Source organism: Protopterus annectens, chromosome 4.part1 (assembly GCF_019279795.1).
Source record: "Protopterus annectens isolate FY-2018-M chromosome 4.part1, PAN1.0, whole genome shotgun sequence".
Taxonomy (NCBI): domain Eukaryota; kingdom Metazoa; phylum Chordata; order Ceratodontiformes; family Protopteridae; genus Protopterus; species Protopterus annectens.
In genome coordinates this window covers 144,216,694-144,244,020 of record NC_056734.1, presented here as the reverse complement: position 1 = coordinate 144,244,020, position 27,327 = coordinate 144,216,694, and the positions used below count along the sequence as shown (strand labels likewise).

Below are 27,327 nucleotides of genomic sequence, written 5' to 3'. Positions count from 1 at the left end.
AAAAAAGCGTTGGAGATGAAATGAGTAAACAAATAAGTTAAAGTAGTGGCCAGGGTTAGTTAAATAGGTGACAGAGCTTCTAAATGATACATTGTAAAGAGAGGAGCTGCTTTTAGGATGCTTAGAGAGATATTAGAAGGATAACTGGAAGAAGTGGATAATATGTGAAAGGAATGGGTAAGTTTGCTAAATGAAGGCAATGATGAAGAGAGCTAGAAGAACAAATGGTTGCTGTCAGGCACAGCACCAAAATCAAAAAAGTTTACAATATCTGCATGGAATTGCTTGCACAAATCTTTTACACACCATGAAGGCCACGTAGAAGGTTTCCAGAACAGTCGACAAGTGTTGGCAGTGTAATAGTGGGATAAGAGGTGACTGGTTACATGTTTTCTGGGCATGTGATAGTTTGGTACATTATAGGCAGGCGCCAGCCAATCTGGTAAGTTTGATGGGTGGAGCCTCACCAAACCACACTCTGAGCAATTATTTTTATGGCGCTGGAATAAACAATAAGAAGAGACTAGAAGTAGGGAGCTACCGTGGATTCCAGTTCTAGCTGCTAAGAATGCAGTTACGTGCCTGTGGAATAAACAACATAGTCCCACGATAAAAGATGTAGTGCAGATATGGAAAGAATAAGAGAGGGAGAGAATTGGTACAGAAGCAAATACAAACATTGATGGTACATTGGATGCACTGGAGCTGCTGAAGAAATGGAACAGAGATGGCTGTTGAAGCTAAACTGAAATATTAGTGAAGCAATGTATATGGTGTACAATAGTTATAATAAGAAACTGCTAATCTCTTCTTTGGAAAAAAAAAAAAAATATATATATATATATATATATATATATATATATATATATATATATATATATATATATATGTGTGTGTGTGTGTGTGTGTGTGTGTCTGTGTGTGTACAGAGAGAGAGAGCAAGAGAGATTCATTATTGGGGAAGCCTGTTAAGATGAAAGTGAAACAAAAGGAGCTTAGGATTTATTCCCACATTAAATGTTAATAATGTGGATGATAACAGATTTCTAAATTAGGAAGTGGAGGCTCTCATATTACATGGGAAGAAATAATTTGTGTTTGAACATTTGAAAACTTTGATTCAGGGCTGGTTTGCCTGTATTAACCCAGGTTCACATTGATATTAATTGGATTCACGCGAGCAGTCACCATATTTACTTGATATGTGCACCATGTGTGAGGTTTGCTCAGCTTGTGAAAATGTCATTTTAAGAAAAAAAATTTCACTTAAAAAAAATTAAATGGAAAAAGGTATAGTATTGCTTCATTTGGCAAATATCTCCTACTATCAACATGTAGTAAAAACAGTACTCCACTGCTAGAAAAATTTGTAGCCAGGGACATGGGTAACTGGCTTACTATTTCCTCATCATCACATAGCAACTCTAGTCAGAAAGTCCTTCTGCTTAGCACAACAAATAGCCAAAGGTGTATCACCCACATCTAAACATGTCATCATTCGTCAGACCTGTAGCTAGGTCATCTGTTGCCCCGTGCAGTTCCCCAAACTGGGATCCCTCAACTTAAGATGGAGGAGCAAAAAATGCTTCCCTTAAGTTGAGGACCAAAACAATAAAGCTATTTTCTGCTCCTGTAATTGTACCAAGTTGCGTGCTACACCTGTAACAAGTGCCTTGTTGCAGTTACTACCACACACTGTGATTCAGTCATAACTAAAAGGCAGGACTGACATTCAATTATGAAGCAGTAGTATCCTCCCCCAACATCTTGTGCCCAGAGCAACCACCCACTTTGCCTTGCCTTGGTTATGTATGTGACATTCCCTTTTATTCAGTATTGAAGAAATGAGTTAAAGGGTACAGTGCCCTTGATCTCTTATATCTTGGCAAGTCTAATAGCTTAGAACCTGGGACCTAAATTTTCACCAGTAGATAAATAGAACATGACAGAGAGGTAGATTCATTATACAGTACCTCCACCACCTCTGTAGAAAGCAGCTTCTTACACCTCAAACACAACCTGGATGACTGGATGCATGCCTTCAAATTTACCCCAGGACTAATTGGCCTACACTACCCTCAGAAAAGTGGCACAGCCTTACAGTGGGTACCAGCAAGGCATCGTTGGCTGCAGAAATAAATTGCCTTGAAACTCCTATGAATCCAGTAGGATATAAGTGTACTACCACTAAACTCTTACAAGCGTAGGAAGAGTATGCATAGTGTTTTACCAAATCTTTATTTGAACTGTAGTAATGTACTTTATAATACGCACAGATATGGCAAAAGCTCCTTTTTTTCTGAAATTTAGGTAAACAACATCTGTAGCCCTTCCATTGCTTACTGTTTTGTTTAACCATTTACTAGATTCTGTTATAGGCATGTGACATGGCATTGTCACTGTAAATTCTTGCTTCCTTTGTCACTGAAAATCACTGTCTTCTTCCAGCAGTTTTTCTTCATAAATAATATAATTTCATTTTGGCAAACTTGACTCCAGTCAAAGGCAAAAAAACTAACCAAAGTCCAGTTTTATACCTCTGTACTGATTTTAGTTTTATAAAAATTCATCCTCTTCCAGACATGAATATCTAATGGGCAGCTTAACAGTGCCAAAGAAAATTAACGATTCATGGGTTCCTATTCATAGGTTCATAGTGACACAGAAGTGATACGGGTAAAAACTACGATCTCCCATCCACTCATCAAGATTCCTCTTGAAGACTCTGCCTAACCTGGACTGGGATTTTATTCCAGAGTGAAGGGAGCCTCTGGGTTATGAATCTGTCCCTCCAGCATGTCCTATTTATTTCAGTGCTGAGGTTTAAGTCCCTCGAGCGCGTAGCTCGATGGGATTTGGATTTTCTGAGGTGTAGCATGTCCATTAATTCCGGGTTGGACATGGCTATGTTTTAAACATGAGTTTATGAGCTCTGTCTTCGGTAAAACAGTAGGGGAATTTGTGGATTTCCAGTCATGATATTGATTTATCTTGTCTTTTAGCATGTAAACCACTATTAGCTTAGACTTTTTGTTTTCCAGCACCTTGCTAAGGTAGAGCCAAAATGCATGTTTTTGCTGTAAATTAAAATCCTGCTTACATATTTGCTGGACTGTGAAATCTGCAATGTTTAAACATAGCTGAAGCATCATATAGTCTCAAAATATATACATCCATGAGCAAGCTCCATGAATTAGATAATGGCAGAAATAAAAAAATGTGCACATGTGATGAATCATAGGTTCATAGGTGTTTACTAGGCTAACAACCATAGGGGCCTTTTTAAGCCTAACTGCGCATCCAAAATCTCTGACAAGTTCCCATTCACTTGATAAATGTAAGCAGGGGATTGGCAGATGAAACATTTACAAGCAGGGACCTGGGAGATGAACTACTTACCTGTGTCCATTAGAGACATAGGCGCCAAACCACAGATGAATTTTTCTGCTCCCCATCCAAATATCCAAATTATACTTTAATTGAGTTAGGGAGGAACTCTGCTTCACATGGATGGGGAGCCTGTTCCTGAGAAGTGGTAATCTCTAGGATAAATTCCTGTTACTCCAGCAGATCCTATTTATATCACAGGCATGGTTTAAGTCTTTAGAATGGGTTATTCAGGAGGTCCATCAGGGTGGGGTCTGACAATGCCCTGTATGACAGACATAGATCTCCCCTCAACAGCTGTTGGACACCTATATACAGGGATAGGGCCTTAAGTGGTCTATAAAGGATGTGTTAGTTTGTCCTGTATTCTTTTAGTGAGAAATATCTGTGGAAGTTCCACATTTTGGATCTGCCTGGTTTGGTACATACCAAAGGGGGCATTGTACTCAATAAGTCTGATGAATGCCAAATACAGTGGAACAATGACTTCTTGGAACTAGATGCCAGGTTTATAAGTTGCACAACATATAATAATTGTCTCATTAATGTAGACACATGATAATCAAAGGCTAGATTACTGTCTATATGTGTTTCCAAGTCCCTGGCCACTGGGTCAAGTCTTTGGGGTATGTTATCAATATTTATTTTTATTTTATTTATTTTACATTTGTTTACCAGGATAGTCTGACTGGATAAATATCCATTTTCAGCGGTGGCCCGGGGAGAAAAGCTCCACATAGACAAACTTACATAGATTACACAGAAGTTAGCAAACAATTATAAAAACAAAGTGATTATATACAATGGCTTAGTAGTGTTCTCTAGTAAGGACTCACAATTCTCATGGACAGACACAATTAAAAGTAAGAGGCATCAGATTGGAAGCAGAGCTTGGTGACATAGTTATAAGTTATGATATGCTTTTAGTTTATAACTTAATCAGGGTTGGTACATGGGCATAGCCAATTCACTTTGAGATACTATTTGAGGTTTTTTTTTAAGAGACATTTGTAGGATTGTAGGTTTATATAGTTTGGCAATGAATTCCAGGTTTTCACAACGAAGTTGGCAAACAGTTATTAGCTTTGTGGGTTTGGACCAGTAATATATCGGCTGACCATAGGGATCTTAGGTTGCTATATGGCTTAATAATATTTTTAAGTGAGGGGGTATCCTCAGGGTGGTACAAAATTTTGTGCACTATTAAGAGTTGATTGAATTGAATTAGGCTGGGCAGTTCTAGCCACTCTAGTTGTTTAAGGTTCTGGCAGTGGTGGGTTCTATAGGTGGACCAGTGGCGAATCTGGCAATATGATTATAGCTATGGGACAGCTTACCTAGTTCAGATTTGTGAGGTTTGAGAGTACAGGCGAGGCATATAAAAGAGTAGAGAGTAAGTGTGATCGGGCGATTGCAGTCCTAGCCAGTGGGGTTAAAAATGTCTTGTTTCTATACAGTGATCCAAGCTTCTTATTGATGGTCTGTATGGTTTTGTTGACCTGTAGGTCAAATCTGATATTATTGTCTATGATAACCCCTAGCAGTTTGGTGTGATTATCTGGGGAAATAGTGGTACCATTGTTAGATGTGACAAAGAATGAAAGTGTGGTGGATCTACTGGTGGGGAGAAGAGTTTAGTTTTATTGGGGTTCAGAAGCAGGCATTGGTTGGTAAGCCAGTTCTTGATAGTGTTAAATGTATTTTGGGTTAAGGTTTGCAGTTTGGATGGGGAGGTGGCTGAGCAGTTCAGAGTCGAATCATCTGCATATTGAATGCAGGTAGCTTTAGGAATAGCAGTGTGAAGGTTGTTGATAAAAATAGAGAAGAGTAGTGGACCTAGTATGGACCCTTGAGGGACACCAAGTGTGAGAGGTAGTTGGCTGGAGAGTGTGCCCTGCCATAGTACTGCCTGTTGTCTACCAGTCAGGTAGGACTGGAACCACTGGATTGAAGGCTTGTTGAGGGAAATAGATTTTAGTGAAAGAACGAGATGCTAATGGTTGACCATGTCAAAGGCTTTTGATAGATCAAGAAAGAGGGTGGAGGTTAGCCTATTGTCATTCCTGTTTTGGTTTATTGCAGTAGTAAAGGAAAGGAGGGCTGAGGTGTTGCTGTGTGGTATAGCCTGAAACCATGCTGGGAGTTGGATAGTAAGTTATTCTGTGTAATGTATTGCATTAGTTGCTTGTGTACACATTTCTCCATTATTTTGGCTAGTGGGTAAAGAATGGCAATGGGTCTATAGTTGGATATGTCTGAGGAGCTACCACCTTTATGGAGTGGGATGACATGAGATATTTTCCAGAGGGAGGGGATAGCATTTTCGGATAAGGTTCAGTTGATGAGGATAGATATGGGATATGCAATGGCATCTGCAGCTATTTGTAGGTACTCTGCAGGGAGAAGGTCAGCAGCGAGGGTGGTAGATTTTAGTTTTTTTAGAAGTGTTTTGATAAAACTAGTGCATATTTGTTGGAAGCTAAATTCGGGGTGATTATTGGGTAAATTAGGCATGTGGTTTAAGTTAGAGGGGGTTAGTTGATTTGCTAGGGATTAGATTGTTTCAGTAAAAAAGTTATTAAAGGCGCTAGCTGTGGTCTCTGGGGAACTATGGGTGTAGTTAGCCGGGGTTGGGGTGGTGGAATGACCTGGATAAAGTAGGTGATTTAAGCCTGCCCAGAACTTTTGAGGATTGTTATGGTGTTTTTGTAGGAGATTTTGGTAGAAGCTTTTTTATCCAGTAAAATAGATTTTTTGTATCATTCCTGAGTTGACGATATTTTAGATGGTCAAGTGGGGCTTTGGTTGTTCTCCAGCTGGCCTAGGCTCTGCTTCTAGTTTTGATTTTAGCTTTGGTATCTTTTGTGAGCCATGGTGCTGTATTTGATCTAGTTTCATTGTGCGTGCTGGAGCATGGGAATCAAGGATACTTAGGAATTTAGTGTTAAAGTAATCTATGGCCTCCTCTAATGTTAGATTTTTTAGTTTTGACCAGTAAACTGCTTTTAATTCATTTTGGAATATAGCAGCATCAAAGTTTTTCCTGTTTCTAACTGTTTTATATTTGGTTTGGTGAGGGTTTCCTGTCTTATGTTTTATGATATAGGTTAGACAATGGTCGCTGAGGTCATCAGGGAGAGTACTAGCTGTGTACAGTAGGGGTTGGTTATTAACTAGGATCCAGTCTAGGATACTTTCCCTGTTGGTTGGTTTGTTTATCCTAGTGGGAGAGGTTATGGTCTGTTTAAACCCATATAAGTTTATATGGGTGGGGGGGGGTGGACGAGCTGGGGTGCCAGTCGGTGTTAAAATCACCAAGAACTATAGTTTCTTGGGGATAGGTAGTGGATAACCAGTAAAGGAGATCTTCTAGGGTATTTAGGTTGTTGCCTGGTGGAATGTATGCACAGACAATGTTCAAGTGCTTGTTTTGGTTAATCTGTAGCTTGGTTATGAGGAGTTCCGCATTATTGAATTGGGGAGGTTGAATGGTGTCTCTATTAATGGTTAGATTATTTTAGTAAAGGACTGCTATCCCACCTCCTTTCCTTGTAGCATGGTCTAACCGGTGAATATTGTATCCTGGAGGTAGTATCTCATTGTCAGTAGTACTGGGTTTTAGCCAGGTTTCTGTAAGACACATAATGTCTGGGGAGTGGGTTGCTAGGAGGACATGTAGGTTGGGAAGCTTATTTTTAATACTTCTAATATTTATTTGAAATGCTAGGAGGGAACTAGTGGGAGTGTTCATGGGTAGCTTGACTGTGGGGGTTGTGGTAGGGGGGTGGAGGTGGGCCAGGGTTGGGATGAATGTTTCCATGCGTTATAAGGTTATAGTGACAGGATATTCTGAGCTTTCGGAGTTTGTTTATAAGTTTTATATAGTATTTGTCTTTAGGATTATGTTTTGTGGCTTACAGGGGTGGTATTTTATAGAGGGTGGTATATTCGGTTTGCTGGGTAGGGTAAAGTTTTTGTGTTATGTGTGAAGTTGTGGGTGTCTGTTTGACCATTTGGGTAGTGAACACCACGGTCAAGTGTTTGTTCATAGGCAGTGAGGTGGTAAAATAGAAACAGTATAGGCATTTCGGTAATTAGTATTTTTTTGATTTTTTGCATTTTGTTAAGAGGGGTGGGCCACATTTTGATGGCTGACTGTGCTAACAGGGTGGGGAAGAATGGGAGAGAAGGAAATGGGTCAAGCGGGCAGGGTTGCTCAATGATATATGAGGTGCTGATTGGTACTTAGCAGGAGGGGAGTGGCAAGGGAGTGGTAAAGTCTGGTTTAAATTTAGCACTAGTGGGGGTGGGTGGTATTTGGGGGCAGGGAGGGGAGTGGAGTGAGCCGAGCACAGCGGGGCTAACACTGACTCTGAGAATTACCTTGGGCTTTTGGTTTGGGTTGTATGATTGTATGTAAACAATGTTTTTGGCTGTACTTTAATTTGTTTTATTCTCTTTTATTTTTACACCGATGTTCAGACTAATTTTAATAGGATCCTAGGGGTAAACTAGCAAATGTAGTCAATATGGAGGGAGCCAAATTACTGTGGAGACAGCCTGGAAGCAAAACTTTACCAAATTAAAAAGTAAATGCTTGGGACTAGAACACTGTGTGAGTGTAAGGCTGATTCAAAGTATTATAGCCCAATCTTGTGGCAGTTGGTTGGATCCCTTCACTGTTGTTATGCATACACCATTAAGCTTCAACAATTTACAAAAACTAAATTGTAATTCACGTATTACAATTGAAAAGCTGGAGGGAGTCAGATTCTTGCTTCCCAGAGGTTTTACTTGGTTAAGATAGCCAGCTTCAGTGAAGAAGGTAAAAATTGCTTTATGCAGTTAATCCCAGGTGGAGGTGGGGGGGTCACGCAGGAAAGAAACCCATTCAAACTGAAATATAAAGGTAAATAAGGCAGAATTAGTGCAAAGGTTGCAAGAATGTGAAGTGGAGAGCATGCAAGGAATAGAGATGGAGAGTAAAATTAATTATATTGCATACATTATAATTAAAATTGATTATATTGCATACAGTATCAGCTCTGTAAAATCACAGACTAACAGCAGTAACATACAGCCTCTAAGTCCAGTGATAGCTGTATACTTCAGCAATGAATGCACACAGGATATAATGCACAAAGCAAAGTGTGGCTGTTTTGGGACAATAATTCTAGAGTTATGTTATACAGTATGAACTAACAGTAACATGAACTGCAGTCACTTAGCCTTCTATAAAAACAATTGCAAAGTCCAGCCTGTAAGTCTTCTAAGTACAGTAGCATGCCATAGGAATGCTTACAAATGTAATCAGAGCATGATTAACCTCAGCAAAACAGTTAGCAAAACAGTTAGCAGGATTCCTGGCAGATATTCAACAATCAAAGCTCTACCTTTATAAAACAAGATAAAAAACAAGCAGTAAGTTAGAACATTAGCTAGCTCTCAAAATGTATATGAGTTCTGAACAGCAGCTTCAGCTCAGCACCATCAATACCAGGGGTGGATGACTTCCTGAAGCACTAGGAAGCCTTAAACTGATACAAGCACTCACCTCTCCTTGTTAATAAGGAGAAATTAATCATAGGCACTAAACAGCTTATAATTGCAAAGTACTTTGCTAAGGTAAGGGAAAACAGTTCCTGCACTTTACAAAAAAAAAAAAAAAGAAAAAAAAAAGCACCAAACCAGGCATGTCCAATGGTCAGCTTCTGGTGATTTCTCCTGTCCACCTGGTGAATCTGGGCATACTGGGGCAATGCAGCAATTGCCTCATGTACACAGACAACCCTCTCATCCTATCACCCAACACTACAACCTGTAAGAGATGCACTTACATAGCCAAAATGGAAGCAAAGCTCTCTCCACCCAAGATTATGCTAGACAGTCAAGAGGAGAAGGTTAACACCCACACTACACCTCAAGTAACACATAGCCCTTCTAAACCCACACCACCAACACCCACATATAGCAACACTAAATCCACATATGCAGAGGCCCTTAACTGTAACCTGCTCAAGCAACAAGGACCTCTGAAGCTGAAACGCAAACACCAATCACAACTAAAGTGTCACATAGCTCACAACACCAGTGTGCCACCCAGCAACAGCCCCTAAGGTAAGACAACATACCTAGCACTTTAGTCATATGTGACTCTATAGTCTGGCACACTGATGTCCCACTCACCAGGTAGAACAAGGAGAAAATTAGAGTCAGCTGCCTGTCGGGTGCCAGGATCTGCCACATAACGCATGCACTCAAGTCACTCCATAACAAGTAGAAATATGACTCTGTCATTGTCCATGTTGGAGTGAATGACTTGAGACCTACCTCTCTGGACTACATGAAAAGAGATATGGAAGAGCTCTCAGATCATGTGGCCCAGGCAGGTATGACCCTAGCCCTGAGTAGCATCCTGCCTTCGCCCAGAATGATACCACAATATAAGGACAAAATGATTGACTTCAACAATTGGCTAAGCTTCTGGTGTCTTTCAAAGGGGATCCAGTATCTGTCTGCCTGGGATGACATGATCGACAGACCACGATGCTTTGCCAGAGATGGTCTACACATGTCACCCCTGGGATTCAGGTTACTGGCTAAGGCTCTTGCCACCCCTATAGTGCCTTTTTTAGGCAAAGTTCAAAGGACAAAACCACCACCGTAACAAGTACAAACATGCAAAATCTGAAGGTAATGCTACTCAATGCTAGAAGTCTAAACCTCAAAATGCACTCTCTTGAGGCACTCCTAAAAATGGGGAACATCGATATCTGTGCAGTAACTGAGAACTGGTTCAAGGCTCCAGAGAGCACCCCTGCAATACCAGGCTACAATTCTTACCACACTTTTCGGCCACCAAACCAGGACCGAAACACTAAAGGTGGAGGAGTGTCAATATTCACCAAGGATATTCACACCACCAGGCTAGTTGCCCAACACAATGCATCTGAAATTCTCCAGGTGCAACTAACACTAGGTAAGACTGCAATCCAAATTGTAGCTTGCTACAGATCCTCCACCATACCGCAAGATTCTCACTACACCTTTCTAAACATACTGGAAAATATTAAGATAGAGCCAAACACCCTAATACTGGGTGATTTTAACTACCCTGCCATTAACTGGGAAAAGTACTCATGTACCAACACCTTTGCCCAACAGTTCTTGGAATTCATAAATTCCAACGCCCTGGATCAACTAATCCATAGTACCACCAGGGGCTCCAATATCCTAGACCTGGTGATTACCAACATGGGAAATCAATGCTCCACACCTATGGTCACCCCCTCGTTAGTCAGGTCTGACCATAAGCTAATCACCCTTAACATCCACATCCCACTCCCACCCCCAGTAAGGAAACCTCCATAAAAAACTTCTCCAAAGCCAACTTCATGCTACTCAAGTCAGAAGTGACAAACTTCATGACACCCATGCAGACGGGAACTGAAAGTTCAACTGCTGAATCCTATACTAAGGCACTGTATGAGCACATCCACTCATGCATGAATCGTGCCATCCCAAATAGAACCAAGATGCTCTCATCCAAAAAAAGGAAGCCAATCTGGTGGTCCCCTGCCATAAACAAACTTTACAACAAAAGGAAGAAACTGTTGCAGAAAAGAGGAAAACCACAGGATGCAAAAAACTCCCTTACCAGCCTCAGTAAGAAACGGAGATCCCTCATAAAATCCTCCAAAGCTAGTTATGAAAATAAAATTGTCAAAGATTCCAAAGACAACCACAAGGCATTCTATAACTATGTCAAGAATCTAAATGGCAATGCTCAGATCTGCTCTGAGCTAAAACAGAATGGCACTAAATATACTGATCCCAAGGATATTGCCAATATCCTGGCAGATTGATTCAGTGCCAACTTCACCCCCCTCTCCCACCCTAAATGGCCCATCTCAATACCAGAAGATTGCCAGTAATAATGGCCACACAGGTAAAAAACGCACTCTCCAAAGCTAAGAATACAGCATCCATGGGACCAGATGACATTTCGGGCTGTGTACTACATGAACTACAATATGAACTGGCACCTCACCTAAGTGTCATGTTTAATCATAGCCTCACCTCAGGTTTCATGCCCACTGAGTGGCGCAGAGCTACAGTTATCCCACTCCACAAGGGGAGATCCACCTTGGATCCCAGAAACTACCATCCCATCAGTCTGACGAGCCTTATCTGCAAGGCCATGGAGCGTATTATCATGGAACTTATAAACAAAGACATTGGCAACCTTCAAACAGTGGACCCCACCCAGTTTGGGTTCGTGAAGGGCCGATCTTGTCTCCTGAACCTGATTGACTTCTTCAAATCAGTCTCCAGAGCCATGAATAAGGGTAAGGTGGTTCACACAGCATATCTAGACCTTGCCAAGGCCTTTGACACCATCCCCCACTCTGGAATCATAGATAAACTTACTAAGCTGGGCATTAATCCTTATGTCACCCAATGGGTTACTAACTGGCTTACTGATAGAACCCACACTGTAAAAGTAGCCAATTCCAAATCCAGCTCCAGACAAGTGACAAGTGGAGTACCTTAGGGGTCAGTCCCGGGATCGCTCTTGTTTGGCATCTACTTCTCTGAAGTACAGGCCAACACTAAGGGACTCTGGCTAACAAGAATTTTGCAGATGACTGCAAACTGGGAGCCATTATTGAATCCCCAAATGATGTGGATACTCTACAAAAGGGCCTTACAGAAACAGATGCTTGGTGCCAGAGCCATGGGCTCAAGCTCAATGCCAAGAAATGTATAGTTATCCCCTTTGGGAAAAAACATGTACCCGTGAATTACCATATAGGTGGCAGTACACTAAACACCGAAAGTGTGATAAGAGTCTTAGGGACACAGGTGGACAGTGGTCTCACTTTTGATAACCACATTGCCACAACAGTCAGGAAATCCTTCTATGTGGCACACCTTATCACTAAGGGCTTTTCATCCAGAAAAAAGGAGGTCATTGTCCCACTGTACTCATCCCTCATTAGACCCATTATAGAATACAATACCCCATTTGGTATGTACCTCTCAAGACATCTGCAACAACTGGAAAGGCCGCAGAAATACCTCACTAAAAGAATCACAGGCCTAAAGCAGATGCCGTATGCTGACTGCCTTAAAAAACTCCAGCTATACTCTGTCGCATATCATCTACTCAGAGGCGATCTCTGCTTAACATACAAGGCCATGTCAAACCCAGAGCTGTTAGACATGCTACACTTAAAGAAATCCCAATCCCTCAGAGCCACACACTCCAGGGATCTAAACCTTGTCATCACAATAAACAAAACATGCTGGAGGGATAGGTACCTGACCCAGAGACTCCCCAGACTCTGGAATAGATTGCCCATACATGTCAAGCAGAGTGCCTCTTTGCCCTCTTCAAAAGGAACCTTGATGATTGGATGAGAGAAAGAAAATTCACCCCGGGGATCACGTCAGTCGTCATGCTAGACAGGGGTCCAGGGAAGTAAATAGTGTGGGAAGAAATAGCCAGGGAATTGTTATGGCTAGGCTTATATAGGTCCTAGGGTTGATAGCCTAGTACCAACCTATGAACCTATGAAGGGTAGTATTATGCATTTTTTGGCGTTTAGTTTTAGTCCATGGCTCCAGAACCAGTTATTTGTATGTTTCAGTCCTCCCTGGAGAACATTTGTGTCACTGGGGCATTCTATGACTGCTCCTAGTTTGGAATTATCTGTACATTTAGTCAAATAGAGGCCACTGACCTTAGCCTTTACTTCAGATAAGTAAATGATGACAATGGAAAGGTCCCTGGACCAATCCCTGAGGGATTCCACATGTGAAAGGCCTCTTTGTAGAGGTGGACTCCCCAATTCTGACTTCCTAGATCCTGTCTGTGAACCAGCTGGCTATCCACCAGGTGACATAAGAGTTTAAACCTAACCTATTGTGTCAGGCAACAATACCCGAGTGGGATATTTTGTCAAATCCCTTGGTCAAGTAAAAGCAGACAGTGAGACATATTGGTCTGTAGTTTCTAGGGTTTGTAGATAGCACACCTTTGTGCAGACAGATTACTATTACTGTTCTCCATTCATGAAGCATGAAGCGTGTTTGGAGGCTATAGTTAAATAGCAATTCCTGAGGTCCTGATAGGTCATGTTTTATGCTACATAGAATGCATCTTAGGATACTGTCTGGCCCCATTGATGCAGTGTTCTTGGCCTTAAAGAGAGCATTATGATCCTGTTTCCTAGTGATAAAAGTGGAAATTATGCTTGATGGTATTTCCTGAGGGAAGGCTGAGGGAGAGAGAGGGGTAAAGTTGGAGCTGATTTTGTTGGCTAATAGGTTTGCTATATCATCTGGCTCTCATTTTTAATTTCCCCAAGTCTTTTGGGTTTCTTATACCATGATGGGAATGAACCCCATTCCTTAGTCAAAGTATGATTAAAGTTCATGAAATTAGTATTGTTTCAATCTTTGATGTTATCCAGAAGTGCTCTTTGCAGCACCCAGAATGTGCCTAGTAATAACTCCGTCTGCAATTCATATGGAGTTACATATATTGTGAAGTACAATTGTAAATTGTTTTTTATAAGCCCTACTGCTCCTGCTAATACTGGAACTGTCTGAGTATCCTTCTTCCACATTGTCCTCCTTTCTGCCTGCAAATCCTATTTTAGGACTTTGTGTCTCTCTGTACATATAGTCACTGGATGCAGCAATTTCAATGATCAATGCTACTTTTGTCTTCTTTTCATGGACTACTATATCTGGTTTTCTCCCATCTATTTTTTTGAACTGTTGATAATGGATGATCCCATGTAAAATAAATTTCAATATTTTCTATAATGCTTTGTGACTCATGTTTCCAAACTTTTTCAGCTACTTCAATATTATAATGTTTTCACAATCTCCAGTGCAACAATTATGCCACATTATTATGCCTTTAAGCAGAGAAGTCATCTTAGACTTACTATCCTAATGTTTCAAAACTTTCACTACATTCAGTTCTTGTGAGGTCAGTAAATACGTATGCAGTCCTACAATTGTAGATCAGTTTCGTGGAGGCCCATAACTCCTTTAGAACGGAGAATATATAATCTTGGTATGCACTGATTTTTATAAATGATTTGATGAGCATAAAGCATCCTTCCTGTTTTCCTGTCCAACCTATACAACACCTTTTGGGGCCAGTCAATCACAACAAGACCGTAAGTTAGAACAGGAAGAACAAATTGGTTTATAGCTTGGACTTTATTCCTAGATGTCAACACTGTTTTCAGTATCAATTTAAGTCTTCTAAAATATTCCTTACTAAGTTTTATTCACAGTTGTTCATTTTTTATTGTTGATCCTTTGTCATTCCCAAATATTTATACACTCCCTCTTGCTGACATTCTTTTGTATCACATTCTTAATCTTGTCTCATACTGATGTTTTCTTGGTACCCAATATAGGGGACTCCGCGAACATTGAGCTCTGCACAAAGTTGGGTATTGCCTTTGAGGTTGCTGAAATAGTTAAAGAATGCTCTGTGGCTGCCCTTGGCCTGAGGGGCCAAATTTACCTAAAATTTCACTTTAGTAGACTCTATTTATGCTCTCAAGTTGTTTGTTTAGTTTGATGAAAGTACCTTTATCCTGTTGAGTTCTACATCTCCTGATTTTGCCATAATTTTCTTCCTTCTGTTATACAGCCTATTGATGTTGTGATTCCACCAGGGTGGCTTGTTTTTTGAGTTAGTTCTGTACTTCTTCCTGGTGGGTACAGCTGCCTCTATGCAGCTATTAACATACTTGTATAGGGATTCTTTGAACAGTTCTGTATAGGCATGAGTGTTCTCAGGATTTATGGGGGCTTGAAAATTTTCCAGGTTGTCACTTAATAGTAAGAAGTTAACTTTAAAGTAGTTCCTGAAAATTCCAGGGTTAGCTCAGGTTCTACATTTTAATTTTACTTCAAAGGAGTCCATTTTATGGTCTGGCTTTACCCTTGAAGACATTACACTATGGGGTGGAGCACTCTCCCATATTAGTGGACCAGATGCAGTATGTTAGTACCCCTGGTTGGTGTATTGACAATCTGACCCAGGGAGTTTGTGTTTAGAAAACTGAGGAATTTCTATGTCTGTATGTTTTGTTTCATATATGATTCCCAGTTAATAGTGGGGTAATTATGGTGAGCATGTCCAATAAGTTTAAAATTCATGTTATGAGTTTCTGAGACATAGAGGGGGATCTATAGCTTTCAAGGATGTGGTATGATATTTTGCCTATGGTGATTTTAACAAGGAGAAGCTCAACTGCATTGTCCTGTTTGACCAGCCTTGAGGTATATTTATTTTGATGTATATCAAGACACTTCCACTTTTATTCTCTGTCTATGTAGTAGCTGGTCTATTTAAGGTATTACAACCTTGCACTGCTAGTGTGCTCTCCACAGCTGTAAACCATGTCTCTGAGAGCACTCAGACATCAGCAATCTCTAGGGTGAGAAGCGCTTGTAGGGAGTGGAGTTTTTTTATTTAGACTCTTAGCATTGAGTAGTAACACCTTTACATTTTCTTAGTTTTGATTTGCTATTTCTGAAGTATGGGGAAGGGCAATGTTGTAACTAATAATCAAAAGCCTAGAGGGGAAAGGTGCAGACCATCCTTGGCAAAACAGTGTGGTTTGCTGATGATCTCCTTCCAGGCTGGTAAGTATCGCACTACCTTAGAATGACATCAGAAACTAAGCCAATTATTAAAGTTAATCATCTTCTGTTGGTATTGTGACATCATCCTTTGAGAAGAAAAATGCTGCTCAGTGCTAGATTCATACCAGCTTGGGACATATATTCTGATAGCTCTATGATATCTCTTCATATATTCTAGGTAGGTAAGTATCAGGTCATTTACACCCACATGGACTATGACTGAGTCATACTGGTACTTGTGGTCCAATGACTTGAGTATGTGTGTAATGCGACAAATCCTGGCCCCTGATAAGCAGCTGACCGTGATTCTCTACTTATTCAGCCTGGTGAGAGGGACGTCAGTGTGCCTGATTATGGAGTCTCAAATGACCCGAATGTTGGATTGTGTAGTGGCTTGCCTTATAGATTTAGATGTAGAAGCTCCATGAAGTGTGGATTTATGTGTTGATTTGGACATTGTTTTGAAGAAGTGCATTCAGGGCTGAGGGTATTTGTTATGTGTACTTCATCTCGGAGGTCTTTGGAGTTTAGGAAGGTTGCATTGAAGTGCCTCAGTCAGCAAATGTGGGTCTATGTGTCTGCTTTGAATTGTGTAATGGGTGCAGTATGTGTGCTACTGACAATTCTGTTGACATTATGAGGGCTTTTATGTGAGAGCTTTGACTCCAGTGACATTAGGTAAATACACCTCTCACATATCATATCAGTTTGTTTGAGAACTAACTGGTTGTCAGTAGATATGAGACAATTTCTACATTTCCTCAGGATGCCCATATCCACCAAGCTCATAAAAGAGATAGTGGGAAAGTTCATATCCATAGCAACAGGCTCTTTATTGCTTAGATGGTTGGAGTGAGAATATAAAGTAATATCAGGAGTATCTGGTCTGCAACTGTGGAGGCAGTTCTTGTCACTGTAAATTAGTTGCCCTGTGTGCATCTAGGTATTGGTAAAATTTTAAGGGTGCTTTTACAGGAAAATGTCAACTCAAGGTGTCTGCATCAATACATGGCACTGCCAAACATTTGAGGAGCAAATGGTAACTAAACCCTGATGATTTTATGAGTGAAGTATTTAGGGAGATATTCTCTAGTCATGTTAGACAGCAGTAAATTAAGCTGTACTTACTGAAAAGAAAGAAATAATTAGCCTAGCCAAGAATGATTAAAAGAGGGGATTTGCCTGAATGGCTACTCTCTGACTATTACTAGTACTAGTCTCTCCACAGCTTCACACTGCTGAGGTACAATGCTCCTTTGCTTCTCTCTCTCTCCCAGTAGCAAAACAGTAGCACCAATCCCAAGATGAGGAGCAGGCCACAGGCTGTTTGGTGATCCACAGTGTTGCCCAAGATAATGCAAGGGTTTGTAGGCTTGTTGTAGTCTTTTCCTGGCAGATGCCTTTAATAGCAACCAGACCAATCAAGAAGGTCCAACACAGACACTTACTGCCCAATCAGAAACAGTCAGGAATCAATGCACTCTGCTTTCTTACAGGAGCAAAATTTAAGCACAAATTCCCATCTGGCACCTGTAAAGCAGTTATTAGGCTTTCTGGTGATCAGCAGTCTAGAGGAAATAATGTCTCTATGAGCTTCTTCTATCACCAGCAGCAAAACAGAAATACTAATCCCAAGACATATACTGAAAGGCAGAATGTGGGCTCTTCAATTATCAGTGGTCTTGTAGTAATTGTTGCAGATTTTAAATGTAAGATGGAAATAGATTAATATTCTAACAGTTGCAGTGTGCAGCAAGCAGTTCGATATGAAAGAGGGGGTAACTTAAGCTTTAGCTGTCTAAGTGAGGCGCCACTAATTTTAAAAGAACATGACAGATTGGAATGGGTGGGCACTTTGTATTCTGGCTCTATGGAATATAGTGGGATGGACAATAAATTTAAACAGCTGAAGGGGACTAGGGAGTGATTTCACAAAATGATAATTTTTTGCTGACTCACAATAGCCAATGAAAGAGGAGACAGCAGAAAATGTGTGGTCAAATTAACATAAGAGGCAGGTAACTAAAAAGACAGTTGAGTTTAAATATGCAGTGGCAGAGTCTGAGTAAGCTTTTCCAGTAAGCTCATGTGTGGTACTTTTTTGAAATCAATTGCCTCTTCAGGTTGCTCTGTTTACCTAAAAGGTAATCTTGCTCAAAGTGGAATAAAAGTAATGCATTCAGTCTGGTTTTGGTGATCTAAGAGAAAGTGTAATCTTTTGGTTGTTGATGGAAGAAATGGAAGGTGGTATCAGAGTATTTTGAAGACAGAGTTAGTTGGGAGTCATATTGGGGGTCACCATGATGCTTTCCTTCCAACTGGTAATAAACTAAAAAAGTATTAAGATGTAAATATTATGAACATCACATATATTTAAGATGTCATATGAACAAAGTTGTGGAGCCTAACCAGACTGCATGAAACCTATGGGAGTGGTTACAATATACGAAGCAGATCACCTGCATAACTAATGTACAGCCAACCATTAAAAATGTTGTCAAACAAATTTGCAAGATTCAAATTAAGCTAATTGAGATAATAAAGCAACCTAATCAGACTGAACAGCACTTAAATGGAATAAAGGATGAGGTAAGAAAGAAAAATTTGAAGCATTATGGACTTTTGAAAGATTTGGAAAAGATGAACTTAATGGAATATGTGAAAACTAAAGATGGTGGGATGGACTGAGTTTGTAGAAGATTCCTTAAGGAAATGGTTATCGTTGTTGCAAAACTCAGAATACAGATATGGGTTTTCTATATTAATACTGGCAGAATTTTTAACATGTCATAAAAAAGAACAACTATTGTGGAATTTGTGTAATTGGGCAGAAAATTATCCATAGCTGGGAGACCTGCATTTGTATAGCATGACCTTGAATGATAGCGTGTACTTTGTAAGACTGATAAACTGATGCATATGAAGAAAACTGAATTTTAAATTGCCATTCCCTGTTATCCCAAAAATGTTCTGGAATGGCAAAGTATTGACTTTTGACAGTCAAAATGATGCAGCTGAGAAAATAAGAGTTACTTATGAGACTTAGCCAGTTGCAAGTGGGGTAAATGGATAAAGTAATAGTAACACAGAGGTACTGATACTACTGAAGAAAGGAAGAATGAATGGGAGAGATTTCATTTGAATGCGATGTCTGTGTGACGTCCATACCTCTCAAATTCTTTGCTCAAGAATTCTGGAAGAAGCACAATCTAATGGGAGAGACAGAGGCCCAGAATCAGGGACAATTTTAAATGTTATTCTAATTGCCTTAAAAGCTTAATACAACAACTGGCTTTGCATCAACACATATTTTCTGAACAATAAGAAGTGAAACTATATTGACTGCCTGGCATTATTGACTGAAATCCTCAGTGATTTAACAGAAAATCAAAAATGTTTCAAGAGACAGGGCAAAAATATGAAACAAAATAAGGGACATTATTCACAATTCTGGACAGTTGAGAGGTATGGTGCAGTCCCCAGAACAAGATGTGTAGATAGACTGCCAGGTTCTCTATGATGATATGGACTGAATGCAATAAGAGTATGTTTTCTAAATGCAAGGGCATTGAAAGTTTTACCATAGAAACATTTGTGTGGGGTAAAGTTGACTTACAGACTTAGTGATTGTTTTTACATTTTCTGATATTAGTCTTTGCAAGCATGAATGGTATCACCAGTTTAATTAATATGTTGACAATTCTATATTGTCAAAAGTTTGAAAGTTTAGTGAGGTTTTTATCATGCTAATTATTACTTAACATTTTTTTTCAAATATTTAGTAATAAGCTCTGCAAAAGCCTATATTTGATAGTAGTTTAACATCATTCGATGTTGAATCATATCTTGAGAGTTAAGCATATGAAAATATAAGTTTTGAATTTCACAATGACTGTGGTGAAACCTTAGCCATATGGATAAGCAATCATTAGGAACAAACATACACAACAAACAGGCTACCATTCCATATTTTTTTCTTTTTTCATTTTCTTATTCCTGATGCAGGGCAAATGTAGTAGGGAAGTACTTTCATTTAGCAGGTTTGAGTGGAATAAAACTAAATATATAGTTCTTTGTTAAATATTTGTATTTAAAGATGTTCAAAATAGGACATTTATTATAACAGCTAATTATCCAAGAAAAAAAATTGAGTAGGAGACAGGATTGTATGTGCATTTAACACCTGTGTTTTTATGGAATAGTTTTGATTCATTCCGTTGTGGCGATTTCTAACCAGGAAATGCCGAAAGATACAACAACAACAACTGACTATTACATCTGACAAGATATAAGATGGAATTTAATGATATGAAAGTATTAACTGCTCTGATGGAACTGAGCAATAAAACCCTTGCTACGTCTCAGATGACCGAGTTTTAATTAGCAGCTTGTACGACTGACAGAGTGGCAGGATATGGCATGCTTTCCTAGGTGGGAGGGCACTCAAAATGCTCATTATGGGGAGGCATGGTTTAAGAGGGGAGTTGCCCTTGGATGCAGTCAATGAATGTGGGGGGTGGGAAGAGGAGTGGGTAGAGCATAAACAAAAAAAAAATCTCGACCGAAGTGCAGATGAGACGAGTCCAGAGGACATCCTTTTGATCCACTAGTGGCCCCAGCAATACCAGAGTAAGTCCGGGGGGTAGCAGAATAGCTGGTAGACCCATGTTGGATGTGGGACACTGTGGGCTGGGCCAGTAACAATGAAGGCCAAGGGGGCTGAAACAGTATAATAAAAAAATTATAAGAAAATAAGGAGGCAAATGTAAGCAATGTGACAAATTCATGAAAGTACTGTATGGATGGCCTCATGAAAAGACTAAATGAAAATATAATTTGGACTTATACAAAAATATGGTAAAATATCAAGCATATTGCTGAATAATAACTTGGAACAGTAATATAATAGAATGGAGTTTCCTATTTTTCTTTTTTGTTTTGCTATGCTAAAAGTAACAAAAATAAATCTTTGTTTGCAATAAAAGAATAAAACACCAACTGTACTTGCAAGACCAATTTAATTTGAATGCCTTTATTCATACATAACAGAACGTATTCATAAAGAGCAAAACCTGTTCAAACTATATGCAGTCTATGTGAGTGTGTATATGTGTATGTGTGTGTGTGTGTATGTGTGTGTGTGTGTGTGTGTGTGTGTGTGTGTGTGTGTGTGTGTGTGTGTGTGTGTGTGTGTATGTGTGTGTATATATATATATATATATATATATATATATATATATATATATTACTAATAATCCTGAAAATTGATTTCTTGCTGCTAAAGATTTTGAAAATCATCTTTTTACTTTCTCTTAGGCAAGTAAAATAATCAAACACTTTCTTATACTTTGCATTTTGACACTTTAAAAGAATGTAATTCTTTCCTTTTTAGGGAGACAAAGGAGAACCTGGACCTAAGGGTCTTCCTGGCCACCCTGGCCCCAGAGTAAGTTGCTCTTATAAAATATTTACAAAATAACCTGTTTATGTTATAGATAGCCCCTGTAATGTTTTCAGTCAGCTTACAGAGAACAGTCTCAAAAGCAAAGAAGGATGTGGCAAAACTGTTTTTCTTCTTTCTCTTCGTTCTTCTTTGTTTTCTTTTTGCCCTTCCTCGTCCGTCCTCTTTCCACTTCTTCTATTTCTTTTCTTCATATCTTCCCCCCTTTTATTCATCTTTCTCTTGGTTGTTCCTCTTCTTCCCCTTGTGTATGCTCTCCTTTGAATTAATGTTTTACTACCAGTCTTGAATTGTTGCATGGTATGCTAATGAGTACAGAAACATCAAAGGAGAGAATGCACAATGTGAGATTAAAGTGCACATAATGGACAAATGTGAATGTTAGTATTTATCACCTTAATCGTAATAAATGTATTCCTTAAGGAATTTCTTATTCTCTATAGAGTTTTAAGATGTCATGATAGGCCTAAATGAGTGTTGCATGTATATGAGCGTATTGAAGCCAATTTTTAGTTCATTTTGTTAAACAGAAAATAAATGTATGTGTTGTTGCAATCTGAAGTCCAAACTTCATAGTTAAAAACTGTATGGTTCAGCCAGTATCACTTGAAATGCTACATTTGTGAAGACTGGGGGATGAAAAACAGTTTTCTTCATAACTGTGATGTTCCAAGGTATTTTGCACTGATGACGTTTTTCCCAAACCAAGAAAAAGGAATACAAGCTCTGAGTATTAATTACTGGATGATTACAAAACAGAGATATGTTTTTTAAATGAATGCTATTTCTTAAACTGGTAGGAAACCTGGTATGTACCACTTGATAAAGTTCTTGAGTGCTGACCTGAAAAAACTGAGGAAATGCTAAACCCTTGAGTCAGTACAGGAATTTTTCTGGCCAGAATGGTTCATGGTGGTAGTAAATATGGTTGCTGTGAGGAACTATAAAAATGTTGTGCCTATAAGGGGTGTGTGACCTGTGAAAACAATCCTCTCCACAATGTGAAATGTTGCCTTGAAGAAAGTATAGTTGTTTTCTATTAGTGAAATTTTCCTGGGATGACAAAAATTTGTGTATTTACTAAGACTTTAGCTGTTGTGGTTGAAATATGGAAATAGAGATTTTGGTGAAGTCTACTACAGCTGTTCAAACCGCCTTTCCAGAGAGAAGCACAGCTAGTAACTAGCACCTGTTTAACCTTATACGTTCATAGCTTCATAGTTGTTTAATAGGCTAATGACCACAAGGGCCGTTTTGTGCCTAGCCATGCATCCCTTCATGAAAGGAATTCAGCCACAGGTCACCATCTACTCAATCTTCTGCAGCAGAGATCCATACTTCCAATCCAACCTCTCACATCCCTGGGAAGCTCAAACACCAATGGGTCTTTGAAGAAATTTAAGAAAGATGAGACAGTGGCCTATCTGATGGTGGTTGAGAAACATGTTGTTGTTGCAAAAAATGTCTCAAATGGAGAGTACAACAGTAATGTCTTCTCATTTAGTGACGCACTCACTGAAGGCATACAGAATATGCTGATGCTTACCAATGCCAGAAAATGAAACAGGAAATATTGGCTAGGGTTGAAGCTTCACACGAGGCACAGCTTCTTATATTTTACAACTTGACAATTGGTATAGACTGACCAGTAAGGTCACAAATGACCAAGTGAATGTCTGTTTTTAAGCTCTCTGGAAACTAATATAACTAATGTAAGTATAATTCTAGAAATATCGCTGGTAGGCAAGTTTAAAAGGGCACCCCTAGTAACTTAAGAAAATTGATATCCTAGGGTGGCTCTAAGACTTTTGAACAGCTAATTATTGCAGTAGAATATTTGTAATTAACTAAAACTGAAAATTCTTAACTCAGACTTGCATGCATCTAGACCTGAAAATAAGCCTACACATAAGATGCTTCTTTACCCACAAGCAGAGAAAATGCAGGCTTCTAATTAAACTAACATATCTAGGAGAGCTAGATCAACCCCTTGATAACTTTTTCTGACAAAATTTTTGAATACCTTCTTATAACTGTTCTGGTCTAAAAGTAATGAGTTAATTGCCTGCACGTAATCTGTTTCTTCCATTATTACAAGCCTATTGCCTTTGTCTGCGCTCATAAATCTTAAATTAGAATACCGACTTAACTGCTTCAATGCCTGAAATTCTTCTTTTTTTAACTTATAACACTTTTTAAAAAGATTGTTATTGTTATTATTCCTGCCGTTCCTACTAAATCAATTATGTATCTCTGTTTCACAAACAGAAGAAAATACATTTAATGTGTTAGCCAGTAGTGGATTAAAGGAATAAGGTTTTTTAAAAGATCTTCCTTTTTGAGGAGACTGAATATTATTAAAAATGTATTTTAAATTTATCTTCCTAACATAGGACTTAAAATCTAACACAGTGTTGGCCATAGAAGCTCTGTTAGTGGGGACAAATGTAAATCCTTTAGATAAGACATTCAATTAAGCAGTCGAACAAAACTTTTTTTGTGAGAATGAATACATGCCACTGAGAAACTAATATCTCTTGCCCTTCCCCCGTTTCTTTCCTCCCCCATTTAAAGCATCCTGGTTTGGAGGCAGACTGTGTATTTCCAATGAGTGTTGGGAAAAAGGAGAAGTATTGTCTCCACTGGAATTCTTGGGTTCACTCTGTAGATCTAAACTGTCTGAAATTGATTGAACCTCTCCTAAATCATCTTTAAGTCAATCAGAAGATGTACTTTTAAGTGCCACTATATTCGGGACACTACTAAAGGAGTCCAGTCTGTCAAGTCTGTTGCCTGCTGTGCTATTCTTATTATCCCACTGATGAACATATTTAACTCCATTAGCCTCAGTCTTTTTAAGTAAAAAAGCCTCCCCTTGTTGGTAAGCAGAAATGCCTCTAACCAATTTCTTCTTTTTCTTATCAATAATCATGACAACATGTCTCTCAGTTTTCTCCATTAAGCCATTTTATAAGGGTCGAAACAGTTTAAAGGACAGATGCTTACAAATCTGAGTGTCCAAAGATTTTATCTGTTCCTTTAATATGCTCATTTTATAAGTGTTCTAACCAACTAATAATCTTAATACATCCAGTCCTGCTTTATTGTAGACATTTTTAATTTGCATTTAAACATTGTCACCATAACGAATCCCATTCAGGAACACATATACCCTAAGACCAAGTCAAATAATATCTAAATCACAGCATCTGTTCAAATAGTGATTTTCAGGTTTCAGTGATTTAAATTTAAGAACTTTCTTCTCTAAGTCAAATAAACAAGTTTTTATCTCTGGAACCACAGGCTGAACATACCTGGAAGCCGGAGTCAAAGTATTAACCTCTATGAATGGATTCATCTCATCCTCATTTAAATAATTGCTGATGGAATGACTTGCCACAGAAACATCATCCCCTATGATAGTTCCTTCATCCAAAGAGGAAGAAAAATCATCAAAACGTTTTCCAGCATGCTGGTGGGCTCCAAACCTCCCAAGACTGTATTTAAGCACTGCTTGTTTTTTGTTGACCACTTCCTTTAGGTTTTGAATTAATGTGAAAAGGTCTTCCGGTATTGGATGTGCAGTCAGGACAAGGTTATTATCCTTTCTTAATGCCGTTATAAGGATATAAAATCAACAGCTATGCAATCAAGTAAAACATCAAGTCATCAAAAATAAAAAAGAACAATACCTTAGTCTAAAAAACCAACATAAGCAAACCCCCCCAAAAATTCTGGAGTGCAATTGATTCCTTACCATATTCAGGCTGAAATAATAATCCTTGTCCAGATCCAGATAAAACGGCCACTGAAATACCCTCACTCATTTATTCATATTTCATTAATACCATAGTTAACCTCACTGCCACCTTTCCACAAGCTAACCTCACCCCTGCAGATCCATCTTCACAAAATACCACTACTTGCTCACTACCAAGTTTTTCTCTCTCACCTATACCAACCTCTCCTATAAAAAAAAGTTTTCTTCAACTCAAACCTGACACTAACGTGCCTGACAGACAACTTACCACCAGAATTCCTACAAATATCAGCCAGCTCTATTGCTTATCCAATCAGCATAGTTCTTAACAGATCTGTTCAGGAGTCACATGTACCTACAATCTGGAAAAAAGAAAAAATTCTCGCTCTCCATAAAGGCGGCAACAATTCTGAAATTTCCAACTTCTGACCCATTGCTATACTTTCACCCATCTCTAAAATATTAGAAAAATGCATTCACACTTAGCTTCTTAATTATCTGCTTCATAACCAGTTCCTTTCTTCTATTCAGTATGGTTTCAGGCCTGGTCACATTACTACTACAGGTCTTATATAATACCATTAACTGGGCCCGAGAGACTGGTAAAATTGTTTTCTCACTCTTTCTTCACCTTTTCAAGACATTTAATGTGCTCTCCTACCCCCTTCTTCTCACTAAATTTTCTAACTTACGCATCTCACCCCCATCTCTAAACTAGTTCTCAAACTACATCACAAATAGGCAACAATCTACCAAGTGGCAACATTCTTTCTTGCCATTTTTTAACACAACCACAGCTGTTCCACAAGGATCCATACTTGACCCTCTTATTTTTTAGCATTTTCATAAACAACTTTCACACCACCCTTGCTCAAGGTACCGTCATCCATCTGCACTGCCAAGTCCATATCTGAACTACAACAGCTTACCCAAAATGCCTTCACTTCAACTGAAACATGGATGATCAATAACCATCTTGATCTAAACCACAACAAAACTAATCTATTTACCCCTAAAAAACACCACCTTAAACAAGAATGAATTCACTATTCATTCTCAAAGCAACACTATTATTGAAGTTGTTCCAAATACAAAACTACTGGGTGTCATCATAGATGAAAACCTAACATTTGACCTGCATATTCCCAGCAATATCAAAAAAAAAAAAACCACATCAAAAACTGATCATCCTCTATAGACACAACTGCTTCTTCAACCACTCCATAGAACTGTCACTAACCTCTTCCTTTCTGCTACTGTCTGTTCTATATGGTGCCCGTCTCCTTACCAATATCCATTCCTCTTGGAAATAAAAACTAGGCACATGCTATAATAAAACTGCTAAATTTGTAACCAATGCAACATTTTCATCCCACTACTGTTCCTCATTATGGCAGCTACATTGGCTTGAACTTCCATATCATCTTACTTATTTACAATTAACTACTGCACACAAATTTATATACAAAACATCAAACTGCCCTGCCCTTTCTTCTCTACTTACTCTGTACCAACCATATAGACCTCTCTGATCCAAAAACCAACTACTCCTGAATGTTGAAAAACTAAACTTCTCAGCTGGTCAGCTGCTCTATGCTTTTACTATTAGAAAAGTATGGAATACCGTCCCACCATAATTTAGGACTACTAGCAATCCATCTCTCTTTAAAAAGTTCCTGAGACAACACCTTTCCTCTCTTTGACAGTGCACATGTGCCAAAACAGCACTTCCTAAACCCAGACTCCCTCCTCTATACTACTACACCTTCATTTTATCTCTACTCTTACATACATCTTTCTCTGTCTTAACTCCTACTTAACTGGACTGCTGTACTGTTCTGCTATATTTACTACCTATAGTTAAGCTTATAACTTCATAAATATTAATCACTTACCATTAATTATGATACTTATATTCTAATTGTGTAAACCACTATCTCCTTAATATTGTACTGTAATACAGTACCCTGACTCCAAATTGTCAACTGCAATCATCCTACTGTATTGTACTGTTCATATCGATCTATTGTACTCT

At 39.0% G+C, this 27,327-nt stretch overlaps 1 protein-coding gene across 2 annotated transcripts in view; it reads left to right on the top strand.

The window, feature by feature from the left end:
• Positions 1 to 27,327, top strand: part of LOC122800784 (collagen alpha-3(IV) chain-like) — a 1,680,215-nt gene that overhangs the window by 436,014 nt on the left and 1,216,874 nt on the right. For both annotated transcript variants that reach the window (XM_044070045.1, XM_044070046.1), the window contains exon 14: positions 21,464 to 21,517. In XM_044070045.1, the coding sequence (XP_043925980.1) occupies positions 21,464 to 21,517 (54 nt within the window). The remainder of the gene's footprint in view (positions 1 to 21,463; positions 21,518 to 27,327) is intronic.